The 11702-nt window shown below is 41.4% G+C and overlaps 2 protein-coding genes across 4 annotated transcripts; one reads left to right on the forward strand and one right to left on the reverse strand.

Moving 5' to 3' along the window:
- The first annotated feature begins 4774 nt into the window (after positions 1 to 4774).
- Positions 4775 to 5815, forward strand: LOC129595902 (uncharacterized). Its single transcript, XM_055493037.1, has 3 exons — positions 4775 to 4824; positions 5003 to 5085; positions 5233 to 5815. Exons 1-3 carry the CDS (start codon positions 4775 to 4777, stop codon positions 5643 to 5645), a joined length of 546 nt encoding a protein of 181 aa, XP_055349012.1. The 3' UTR covers positions 5646 to 5815.
- Positions 5816 to 6067: 252 nt separating this feature from the next.
- LOC129595824 (mothers against decapentaplegic homolog 3-like) lies at positions 6068 to 9686 on the reverse strand. Of its 3 annotated transcripts, none has more exons than XM_055492943.1 (7): positions 9209 to 9686; positions 9074 to 9135; positions 8607 to 8735; positions 8323 to 8463; positions 7403 to 7861; positions 6677 to 6908; positions 6068 to 6557 (listed from the first exon to the last, which is right to left on the reverse strand). In XM_055492943.1, the coding sequence occupies exons 1-7, from the start codon at positions 9424 to 9426 to the stop codon at positions 6521 to 6523; spliced, it is 1278 nt and encodes a 425-aa protein (XP_055348918.1). In that variant the 5' UTR covers positions 9427 to 9686; the 3' UTR covers positions 6068 to 6520. The 3 variants fall into 3 exon arrangements, with proteins under 3 accessions (XP_055348918.1, XP_055348920.1, XP_055348917.1); XM_055492945.1 differs by having other exon boundaries at positions 8404 to 8532; XM_055492942.1 differs by having other exon boundaries at positions 8323 to 8532.
- Positions 9687 to 11702: the final 2016 nt, after the last annotated feature.

The raw sequence follows: 11702 nt of genomic DNA on the forward strand, positions 1-11702 counted from the left end.
GGCTTCACACTATCAGAGTTTACCTGGACTCGCTTTTGCTTTTGTCGCGCTATTTCAGTTTATAATAGCATTCTAATGCTTCGTCAATTTTCGAAGGAATGTTTGTAAAATATGGCTTTTTCTTTTACGTTTCCTACAATGTGCCCATTGTGTACTCTTGCAGTACTCGTATAAACGTGACATGGCTATCAAAATAATTTTTTTTGCGCGGATATCTCTTAATTTGAGTCCGATATGTTAGTATTTTACGTTGAAGACTTGACTTCTGTTGTGATATGTGAACTAATGAAGGTGACCCCTCCTTCAACAGCTTTCCTTACGACCGTCATTTACTCGGTTCACAAGTAAAATCCGAACTTTCTACACTACCCTTTCGTTCGGGCACAACAGTCAAAACTTCTAATACATAATTTTAGACAAGAAGGCTAATTACTAATTAGTTCGATCTATGCGTGCACAATTTTTGCTATTATAAGAATAGGTTGGCGATGATATCCTTGCAGTATCTGTACGCTTACAGGAGAGCGCGGTCTGGTCCACTCTCAGGGAAAAATGTGCCATCTACTTTAGACTTTGACTTGTTGTACTCGTATGCACTTTCGGAAGTCGATAAGTTGCGTGAAAAACTGCAGAAATTCTGAAAAGCATCTACGGAGCGCTTTGCGTGTTGCTTGTTTACACCGAAGGGAGAAACCACCCTAGCTGGTAGGAACAGAAATTAACAGCTACATTACAGGCTCGACATGCCGGTTTCTTTAAATCACTACGCTAACCTACTGGGGTTACGGTAAACACCCGAATTTGAGCTGTCCTCGAATATAGCATCAGTCGCACACCACCAGTGACCAATGACCACTCCACCAAACCGGAATAAACGTTGACAGAAATCAGAATGAGCCGGGGTACATACAGATAGCATGCTATGCTTTGCAGGCACGGCACCATACTTAAGACAAAACTTACGTACGCTTTCGCAAATCGCAATACACATTCGAGCTTGGAGAATATTTAGCGTCCGACTAGAATACGTAATCGTTTCGCGGTACGTCTGGTCGATATCTGTTTATTGTTTATGTGTGTGAAAACAATATACAGAACTGTACAAATCAATCCCAACCAGGCCAGCGGAATATAACTCTCAACAGCACCTAAAAGCTGAAAGGTTAAGCCGTCGTTCCGTATTGATTCACACGCAGGATTGTCAACTGCGTATAACCGATTTCACGCTTTTGGCCATGCTGTGATTAGTTTGCTGCGTGACTTACGTCCACTGCAGTATGACGCTTGTGGTACGTCATTGAAAGGCGTCGTTCTGATTAGCATGCATATCCTATCCAATGCTGCATGGTTTTTCAGTTGGAGGCAAGTTGACACCACGCAGCAACATTCCTCCGGCGACGTTGACGAACAGGGCTTCAAAGTTTCATAGCACGCTGATGTCCAGTTGGAGCGTGTACCGTCTGACTGCACGGTGAAGTCTGTGCAAGTGGCTTTTATTAATCCGGATTCCAAAGGCAGTCCGATCGTTAAGATCGGCGCATCGGGCATGGATGCCAGCATGGCGTCCATCACCAACGGCAAACTGAAGAACATCAAAGGTCAGGCTTATTCCGGGTGCTGTCGCGAGCTGGGCATCTTCCGAGATGCGTACTGCTGCGTCACACTTCGTGTGCCTTTGCGACTACTGATTCGAAAGCAACTGCGGCAGTTGCGAACCGGTTTGGCGCCAAGAGCGCTTCCCAACGTGGAAGCTGATTATTCCGGCACCGATAATGTGACGCTGAAGTGTGGGCAGTCAAGGTGGATCGAAAACTCTTGGTCAGCATCTCCAGAAATACACAAACAGTCTTCGAGAAAAAACGGTTTGGACAAGTGGGCATGTATGAGATGGACGTCAGTAAAGAGGTTGTTCTGGTTGTACTGGGCTTAGTAGAACCATTAAATCAGGATACTGTACTGCATCCTCGACCCGACTACTATTCTCTGAATCCGTTTCAAGTGGCGCCTTCTTTTCTGTACGGCTTGATGATGTTGTCCACGGAGTGGGACATCCGATCGGGGAAATTGTGGGCAGAGGCTGCGTTGCTGGAACGTCTGTGTTCACCGAGTGTCGATTTACAACAGATTCCGATTGGGGAAGCTTTGAAATGCATGGAAAAAGGTTATCACTCGACCTTTGAAGTTGGTGTGAAAATGGCTCTAGTGGGGTTCACTTTCGTTGTACGCGATATTATGTTGTTCGCTAATAATGTACCAAAGGCGATGCGTGATCCTCTGAGCGGTACCATTTGGAACATCTCTATGGATGCAAGTCTGAGAAAATTTTTCTACCCAGAATTGTTTGAGGGAAGTGACGAGATTACCATTGGCATCGAAACTACCGTCATTGGAAAGTCGATGCGCATTACAATATCCCAGTGGTCTACGATTGAGAATGTTAAAACTGCTATTCAGAAACGAGAGGGAGTTCCACCTGACCAACAGCGACTGATCTTCGCTGGCCAACAGCTGGAAGATGGTCGAACGCTTTCAGATTATCACATTAGCGATGGATGCGTAGTGCATTTCGTTTTGCGTTTGCGCGGTTGTTGAGAAGTTGCTGGACATAGAAGGCAAACTTCGCAGTATCGGCAGTTTACTGCATTTATACTTTCGCAATATCGGCAGTGAAATGGATTTTACTTACTGTATCAGAAAGTATTATTATCACTTTATTATCACTGTATTATCACTTTGCAAAGGAACAGTTGTGAAAATACGACGTTTTCTCTAAAGTTATTTACTGTTTGGCGCTCTCGTATCGAATAGTAGATTTAACGCGATTGTTGTTCAGTGTATCTGTTAATACCTTCTGCTGGTAGAATAATAAAGTCTGTCTAAAGATTTTCAGTTAACTGCATCATCTTATGTTTTCAAACAAAAATTGTGGCAAAACTGGTGAACAAGTTGAAGGTATATGATGAATATCGTATTTTTCTCCTATCTGTACAAATGGTAATAAACATGTAATGCATCATGCAACGAACTCGTATTTTTATCACCCAGTTTTAATGGAAGCTTTTGTTGTGACTGTTCACAAGGTATGTTTTTGTCACTTTCCATGCAACTTAATAAAGAAGTTTTAGCAAAATAAGAAAAGTTCCAGTAAACTGTGAAGTAAACGCCCTCATAAAAACAATCGTATTGTCATGCCCCAGCAAGCGCAGCTAGTGGCGGCAGTAGACAGCAGCAGACTTACTCAGATCGGATTATTATTGTAAACGTGCCGCGACAAATGTATAATAACCGCATATCTCTTTTACACGTACGCCGTACGTTAGAATTATTCGTGGAGCAATATTCTGCCTCACCACATAACACACATCTTTAACGAGCAATGAAATGTCACCAAGCGGAAACCATCAAATATACCGGCGACTCCGCGTAGTACATTCACACTACGTACGATGCAAATTAATATTATCTGCGTAAGCGGAAGGAGGTTCTCATAAAGCTTCCCTTGTTTTATTATAACAGAGATCATCCCATTTGCATTCTTCCGACAATGGTCAGTTCGGGCTGTTTGCTGAAAAAGATCGCCTGGTTCGTTGTAATGGTTATCCAGTGGCGATGGTTCAAACACGGAGCTAACTGTTTGCAAAGATACTATGGCGCTTATTTGCCAATGGGAACGGTAATAGATCAGTGGCGACATACGTGCCACTTTTAATTATTTTAAAATTTACTGTTAAATTTACGTATTATTTTTCTGGTTTCAGGGTGATACCATTATTGAAACAGTTCACATGCACGGCGGCTCGAATGATCCTCTTCGAAAATGGAATGTGGAATGTTTGGATGGTTAGTGATATATGAAGAGTGGCTTGGTAAAGCAAGCAACGCTTGGCCAGAACTACCGCATACTTCATCCGATCTAAAAATATGAGCGTTATTCTTTAGTAAGAAAACTAAGAATTATTAATAACAGCTCCAAAATGTATTTCTTCCAGTACCATTTACATTAATTACATGTGCATAGATAACTGTGCAAATGGAAAGTTTTGAGTTAACTGTAAAGAGTCCGATACTTGTGATTTGCTACTACACTTTATCGTCAATAAATCCGATTCGTTAATAGATCCGATTACTAAATTGTTTGATATTTACAAGTCAGTGCATCGCGTGTGCTTGTTTGTTTTTCAGGTGAAGCTCTTATCGGCGTTCGGTAAGCAGAACGCATGAAAAGTTTATAAACTTAACGAAAAACAGTCATTCGGTACTTAGGTATGTATGTAAGTATACTGATATCATGCATTTTGAGGAAGTATTATTTTTATCGCTTGCTATGGGTGCTGGTTCATTTAATACTTCACAAAATATTGTAATTAGGCATCTCTCCATTCCGAACATGGTTTTTTCTTTTCAGCGATCTACAGGATGATTTCCAGGTAGAACAGTACCCTAGAGTACAGTATCAGCTGTGCCTGTAGTCTGTAGATGCGTGATAATTGATATCGTATAATATCTTTTTACGTGTGCTGTGACTAATGACTTGCCTGCTGTATTACTGTGCCTGTATCAGCCGGCCTGCAGTCTCTGCACGTGCTACTCGTATCTATCGAAAGTTTCTTTGCAGCGTAATATTTATTTGTATTGTAGAATGAAAACTGCGTTAAATGATTTTGAAATAAGTTTGCTGCTTACTTCTGCTGTACAGAAACGCATAATATGTAAATTTCAGAAGTTATTAACATTTGACCTTTTGCAGCGTATTAATGCGCTATGGTGCAAATATATGTTCCCATTCAAGCCACCAACACATGGATTATATCCCTACTACTCTGTGTAAGTACGTATTGTATTATTGTACAGATAATTATTAGTACATACCTGCGAGTCTGCTGAATTAAGTATTGTTCCCGGTCGATCTCATGATCAGAGACTTAATTTCACCTCACTGGAAAGCGAGGATCATAAACTGCCGGTAGAGCTTGGACGTTTATTGTGCCGGTTTTGCTTCCAGATGTTTCGCCAGGAATCTCAGTAAGCAGAACTTCTGCTTTGATCCGCGAGAAGGAAGAAGAATGGTTAATTCGTTTCTTACAGGTAGCATTACAACCTCTAATCAGCATGTACGCTATGGTTAAGTACTGTCCGCAGCGTACTGTACATATTTGTTGTTTTGATACAAAATGCACAGCACAGTGGGCATAAACAATTTGCTATCACAAATGTTGTTGTCGGGTTTTTCAGGGCTATACGATAACGATGTGACGTTTGGCATTCAGCGCGTGGGCGGACCAGATGACACCACACTGTACAAATGCTGCCGCACACCCCCGGGTTACTATATCGACTACCTGTCGTGCTACTACAAAATGACCCACGATCAGTACTACGAGTACTACAATGCACCGTTTTTCCTGGTGTTTTGCGATACGGGACACGTTGTCACGGGAATGGCCAGGAAAATCAATCCCTACGTGAACGAGTACAATTTGGACTGGATACAGTGCTGTCGCGTGGGTGTCGGACCAGGACCGGTGTGGCCGGTACTCGGTCCCTCTTATCTGCTACACGGTTTATCCGGTCGATCCGATCATGGATTCATCGGTCACCGGGCGGAAAATACGGCATCTGTTGGTCATATTCTTGCCATGCAGTGAACGAATAACATTGATTGGTGAGCATTCCAAACGCCAAACTAGCAAAATCTCGAAAACGCGGAAGTCGCTGTATATATGTTAATAGTTCAATCAATTAGCTAAATCAGTAAGTACTCACAAGACGCGGCTTTTTCTTATTTTCGAGCCGTTACAAAGCTGTTTTTGGTGAAAGTTTTAGAGCGATTACATACATAATACGTACGATACATACGAGTACAGTATATGGTCGTATGGGGCACAATCATGATTGTTGTACTTGCATTTCTGAAGACGCGAAGTCCACTTGTTTGACGGAGTGGGTGTATGAGCCAACGCTGCATTCCCATCGGTTATAAACAATCCTAAATTTTGTTTACTCTATTTTTCTGGACTCTAATGGTGCTAAGCCAGCTAAGGAGATGCGAAAGAAAGAAACCGTTTATGATTAGCAGATCCACTTATTCAGATTCCGCGCAGTTAGTAAACAAACAAAACAGAAACAATCAACAAAACAACCATTAGGAAAAATAAGCCACAACACAACAATCAACATCCCTGTTCGTAAGGTCACTTAGATCCATAACAAAAACCAGTGATTACCACAGAACTACGGATTGGGAATAAAACTACCTTATCCAGATAAGAATTCACAATTGTCGCTGAACAACCTTCTAAACGATTGTAAAACAACCAATATTCGCTACCTAAGCACGTGCACTGTGGCGAAGGACACAAATCCCAGACGAACAGATACAAAGCGCCAACAAAAACTATCGCTGTCATGAAAACAACAACCAATACCTTCTGGAACAATAAGGCAAGATGCGCACGTTAATACAAAGTACAAATTAATCTCCTTTGCATCGTAATCGGAAAAACGGAAGTCATAACAATGGTTACGTGTTGCTGGAACAAGGAATTCCGGGTGAGTCCCTGCAACAAACCAGCAAATGGTAAATCTATCACCAGGATCACATTAAGCAAAAGAATTCCTCCTAAAGTGTGTATTCTGCGCATACGCACAGGTTTATTCAAGCGGAAAGAAGACGTACATCAGTTTAAGAACTTGGTCCAGCCACAGCAGCGGTCCATTGACGTGAATCTCAATCCAGCATGGTGAAGCATGGACGGTCTGTCGCCGATACTGATCTCCCCATCCTTTAACGAAACTCATTCGGATCGTACACATCTTTGCCAGTTCGTATACCGCTTCGAAGCCCTGTGCCGCTGCACGGGTCAGCACAGCAGCGAACTCCTGATTGCTGAAGATCTTCAAAGTCCATCCTGCACGGAAACATTCACTGAGTTCACTCCCGTGATTGCATATTATGTAGTATCAAGCTAACAACCGTTATCAACCCACATAAAATAGCATACTCCTAATACGTATAATAATATGAATTTTCATTACTAACAACTTGCCATTAATTAATAAATAGTAATCCTATTAATACTTTTTTCCGTCATATATAAAGTGTAGTGCAATTACGGTACAACACTAGGCATTAGCTTCTTTGCAAAGATAATTCATACACTGGTACATTCCTGCGAAATGGATAGGGCGTGCGGAAATCGGTTGTAGAGAAATTGGGTGAAATAAGAAAAATGTTCAAAAACTTCAGATGATCCAAAAAACTTAAAAAAACCTTGCATGTAAAAAATTAAGAAAAAACAACTTCAAGGGTTTCAGAAAAACAAAACTACAAACGGATAAGACAACTTTCCATAATACGAGTATAACTTATAAAAATTTCCGAAATTTGCTATTGTTTCCTTACCTGGAGCTATTCCACACACGGTAGCCGGGTGCAAGCCATTTCGCTGGTTATAGCTCGCACTCTGTACAAACACAGCGCACTCGCCAAGACATTCCGCGTACACATCGCCTCCAATGGTGTACAGCCGGACACCCTTGCCAATATACCGTCGAGTGAACTTCACCACGGGATCCCGCTTGATGTTCGACAAGGCGCCCAGACAGAAGCGCTCCGCATTCGACGGGTCGGTGAAACCATCGATGGTCACCGAAGGCAGCGAGGCATGGAAGGCCTCGCCCACGCGCGCGTCCAGCTCGTAATAATTCACAGAACACCAAAACGCCGGTTCGACAAAGGCGACCGGTTCCCCATCCGCAGGATCCACGTCAGGAGACATCGGGGCGTGGCTGTTGGTATCCCCGCTGCTTCCTGGAGAAGGCACGCTATTGCTATCATCGTCAGAGAATGATGATTCGACGGCTATTAAAAACAAGAGGAAAAAGTTAATACTGCAAACCAAAAAACTGGCGCGAGAAACAGTGCATTAGCGAATGTACGTTTCCGAAAACCACGGTGTGAAGTTGAACAGAAACGATATTAAAATCAAAATTATTATTAAAAATTATACTATAAAGTATAAACAGCAATAGGTACTTATTAATTAAAACTGTATTGTTAAGCGTATTATTAAAATCAATAGCAGCAGGAACTTTCTTCGCGTATACAATTGTACTTCCGTTTTATGCAAAGAAATAACTTGTACTTCGAACAAAGTAGAAAGACACACCAGCGAATAAAAACATAACGCTTAATCATTCGGATTTAAAATAACGACAAATTTCCTAAAAAAAAATTCAAAACGGAAAATCAGTAAAGCGCCCAATACACAGTTACAAACGCTTGTTCGTTGTTCTAGACGGACAAATAAGAACATCAATTACCAGTCAGCGTGTCAGATCCGCTCAGCATTCCACTATCGTCCGTCCACGTGGGCGAATCAACTTCCGGAAAAAAGAGCTCACCTGAATCCAGCGGGCGGTTGCCGTCAACTGGAACACCATTGACCAATGCATTGCCCGGCTCTGAAACATCACAATGCGGAGGAAGGGCTTCTCCGTGGTTTTCAGACACCAGTACTGGCGATTCCTCGGCTAAAAAAGCTGAGTTCCGTTCAAGACAAGAACGCTAGCCAAAGCATTAATTAGAACGTGAAAAACAGCCGTACCTGGCATAATACGATCGTAATGATACGGATTAACACAAATAACGTCTTTCCTTGTGCTAAAACCGTTCGAACAAGTGTCGGTGGATCGCAGCTGACGGTAACTGGTAAGGTCTGGCCAACGCCAAATTCCTGCAGATTAAAAGGTTAATCTGGTACTTCGAACTAAACTGTAAATTGCAAGCCCAACATTTCCTAATAAATTACGTTCAACAAAAATCTACAATGATGTTACGCGCAAGACAATGGTACTAACAGTGTGTACTGAACCCTTAAACCATGTCAGATAAAGTAGTCGGCAAACGAACGTTTAACGTGCTTATCATGAAGTCTTAACAACAATTTTCAAAACAGATCGCATCGTTACAACCGTAATTATTAATCTCTGACAACTGACTAAATGATGCCTCTAAGCACCAGCTATCACGTAATGGAATACAGTTCCATACAATATATTGATCACAACTTACGGCAATACAGAACTTGAGCCATTCCTTTGCGATCGCCAACTTGCAGTCTGCCATCCAAAGTGCTGCAACCATCAACAACGATTAGCGGATGAAGAGAGCATGAGGAAATGCAAAAGATTACGCAGCGTCTCGCACCGAGGAATGATGACGCACTGACTGTGCTTATCTTGCGACGACAGGGCTCTTTCCAAGTCGTCCACGGTAGAAAACCCTTTGCCTTTCTGTTTCAGCTTCTTCATCAGACCCTTCACTGCCTTCTCCTCCCACTTCTCGTCCGATTCCGAAGTAGATCGGCTGCTCTTTTTCAGTGCCATCAATTTTTTGACTATGGGCAGGTTGAAAAAAGAATTCATTCTGGATGGTTAGCACTTCGCACAAAACGAGTCGGAATGAACTCGGAATCAAGGCACTCCGTCAAAGCGAGACGATGGTCTGTCACATCACTGATAAAATTAATCAGCCAAACGTCAAACAACGATACGGCATATTTCCAATGGTGCGTTTTCGAAAAGATTCAGCTGTTTAATTTCAAAAAAACGTACTCATAACTCAGTGCAATCGTAATCCGAAAAGCGTGCAAAAGGGAACTACGATCACTTTGACTTGCAGTTTACTGTTTATTCGATGTACAGAGTACAAATTACAGAGAAAAGACAAGATTCAGCAAGAATGCAAGGCAGCAGTAAAAAGTAAAAACTGCATGATTTAGACTGACAGCCCAGCCAGTGACAGCCATACTGGGTGGTGGCCACTGCGGCACATTCCCGCTTTATACAAGAAAAATCTGGAGACTACAAGAACAACTGGAGACTTCTTTATACAAGAATTCGTAGTCTGGAGTTTTTGAAACAGAACATCTCTTTAGCAATTCAACGTGGTAATGCTGCTTCAGTAATCGGTACCGTAGAGAACGCTGTTTCGTTTAACCGTAATTAGATTTTGATATTGTTATCACGCTATTGAAATAAAGTAACGACACAGAAAAATCTCAGGAGAAACGCAGATCACGATAAACCGAAGGCTTTTGCATCCCAGATTTCAGAAAATCTGGATCGTGGAACCTAGGCTGGCTATGTATTCAGAAACATCTTTAATGTACAGTCCGACAAAACAAACCACATAACCAGTTCTACCGATACGTTCCACAGTACAGTATGTACTGCACGTCACACGCAGTCAAACAGCGGCGCAGTGAGCTCAAAGGTTTAAGTAACAATTTTAGTAAGAGGAACACGCTACCTTATTACCTACTACCTGGTGTATTTAAGTACTTATATTTATATACAAATAATACAATACAATTACAATGCACTGATTTTATAAACTTGTAAGTATCCATAATTACTGACTGTAAGGTCGGAACGTGCTTTGTTCCGCTTTTAATTTAACATCATAAAAATATTCATAATATAGTATACTGTACGTTCTACAGTGCTTGATGAAATATCTACAGAAGTATGTAAATACAAGAATCTCGGTTCTTCTCACTAATCACTTTTACAATTCATTTTACTGCCATAGTACACGTTAGATCAAGTGGGTTCAGCAGCCCATCATGTAACATGCCACATGGAAGCTGGTGACCGGTTGCTCAAAATGTACAGGTACTGTCAGGTAGTAGGATTGACCGGTTGTTAAGAAATGCCGAAATATTGTACAGTAAAGTTTGCAACACTAAAGGACATTATTAATTTTGTACGCATTGGTCGTAATTTATCTTTATAGGTTAAGGCTGTAGATTTCATATTCGGATAAACAAAAAAAAATAAAATTTATTTCACAACAGCACGTATTAAGTACAGATTATGCCTACTCGTATCGATACAAATACAGTATAAGTTTTATGCATGCTCTTGTTGGTCATGCTGGGGCTTAACGTTTCACTTTTGTTTTTAAGCCATGATCTAGGAAACAGTGCTTCGTTTGACGCACGTATTGTTATGACCGGACCTAAACAATATTTAAAATTGATATTCATCTAATTGTTTTTCAAAGAAATTGGATCCTATGCCCCTCTCCGGCCACGCAGGCTGGCAGCACTCGTACGCACCAGTAAGTACATCCGTATGCGAGATATGAGCACTAGCTATTACTAGCGCTATTGAGTACGATTGATTTTGAGCGCTTTAGAGTATAACTATTGAGTTGAGTACGATTACGTTTGCTTTCTTCCGGTACAATAATTTCAAAAGCTTGCGCCAGTGACTTTTGACCTCTCCTTCAAAATGTGCAAAACGTCTCCATTTGCCCCTCTTGCTTAATGGGTCAGACCGAATGGAAATTAGGAAATCTAGGATGATAAATGTAAGGTACGCGAATCTAAAAAGGATAGTAAATCACAGTGGATATAGCAAGATAATGATGTTCAAGGAAATTATGAAACCAATATAGATCCTGTTTAATCAAGCTTCTTTGTTGGGGCATTTCCACAAAATGGTATGCTTGTCAATTGCCACACGAAAGCGGATGCAAAAAGCCTTTTTAGTACATGGGCGAATGAACAAACAGCCAAAAAAATTTCCGGTGTTTGAAAGAGCGGCTTCATAATTATGTATTATTATGTAGGTATGTTGGAAACAGTACGATATAAATGCCGGCACACTCGAAGCAGTACCTTGCCAGTATCTGC

This window comes from Paramacrobiotus metropolitanus, unplaced genomic scaffold (assembly GCF_019649055.1).
Source record: "Paramacrobiotus metropolitanus isolate TYO unplaced genomic scaffold, Prichtersi_v1.0 Parri_scaffold0000083, whole genome shotgun sequence".
NCBI classification, from domain to species: domain Eukaryota; kingdom Metazoa; phylum Tardigrada; class Eutardigrada; order Parachela; family Macrobiotidae; genus Paramacrobiotus; species Paramacrobiotus metropolitanus.

What these genes read in the sequence shown, in the direction of transcription:
- LOC129595902 (XM_055493037.1), top strand. Translation starts at nt 4,775, where the DNA reads ATGTTCCCATTCAAGCCACCAACACATGGATTATATCCCTACTACTCT. An exon ending in TTATATCCCTACTACTCTGT is followed by an intron (nt 4,825 to 5,002) that starts GTAAGTACGTAT and finishes TTTTGCTTCCAG; the next exon opens with ATGTTTCGCCAGGAATCTCA. An exon ending in GGTTAATTCGTTTCTTACAG is followed by an intron (nt 5,086 to 5,232) that starts GTAGCATTACAA and finishes CGGGTTTTTCAG; the next exon opens with GGCTATACGATAACGATGTG.
- LOC129595824 (XM_055492942.1), bottom strand. Translation starts at nt 9,426, where the DNA reads ATGAATTCTTTTTTCAACCTGCCCATAGTCAAAAAATTGATGGCACTG. An exon ending in GGCTCAAGTTCTGTATTGCC is followed by an intron (nt 8,736 to 9,073) that starts GTAAGTTGTGAT and finishes TTTAATCTGCAG; the next exon opens with GAATTTGGCGTTGGCCAGAC. An exon ending in CGTGTGTGGAATAGCTCCAG is followed by an intron (nt 6,909 to 7,402) that starts GTAAGGAAACAA and finishes GTTTCCGTGCAG; the next exon opens with GATGGACTTTGAAGATCTTC.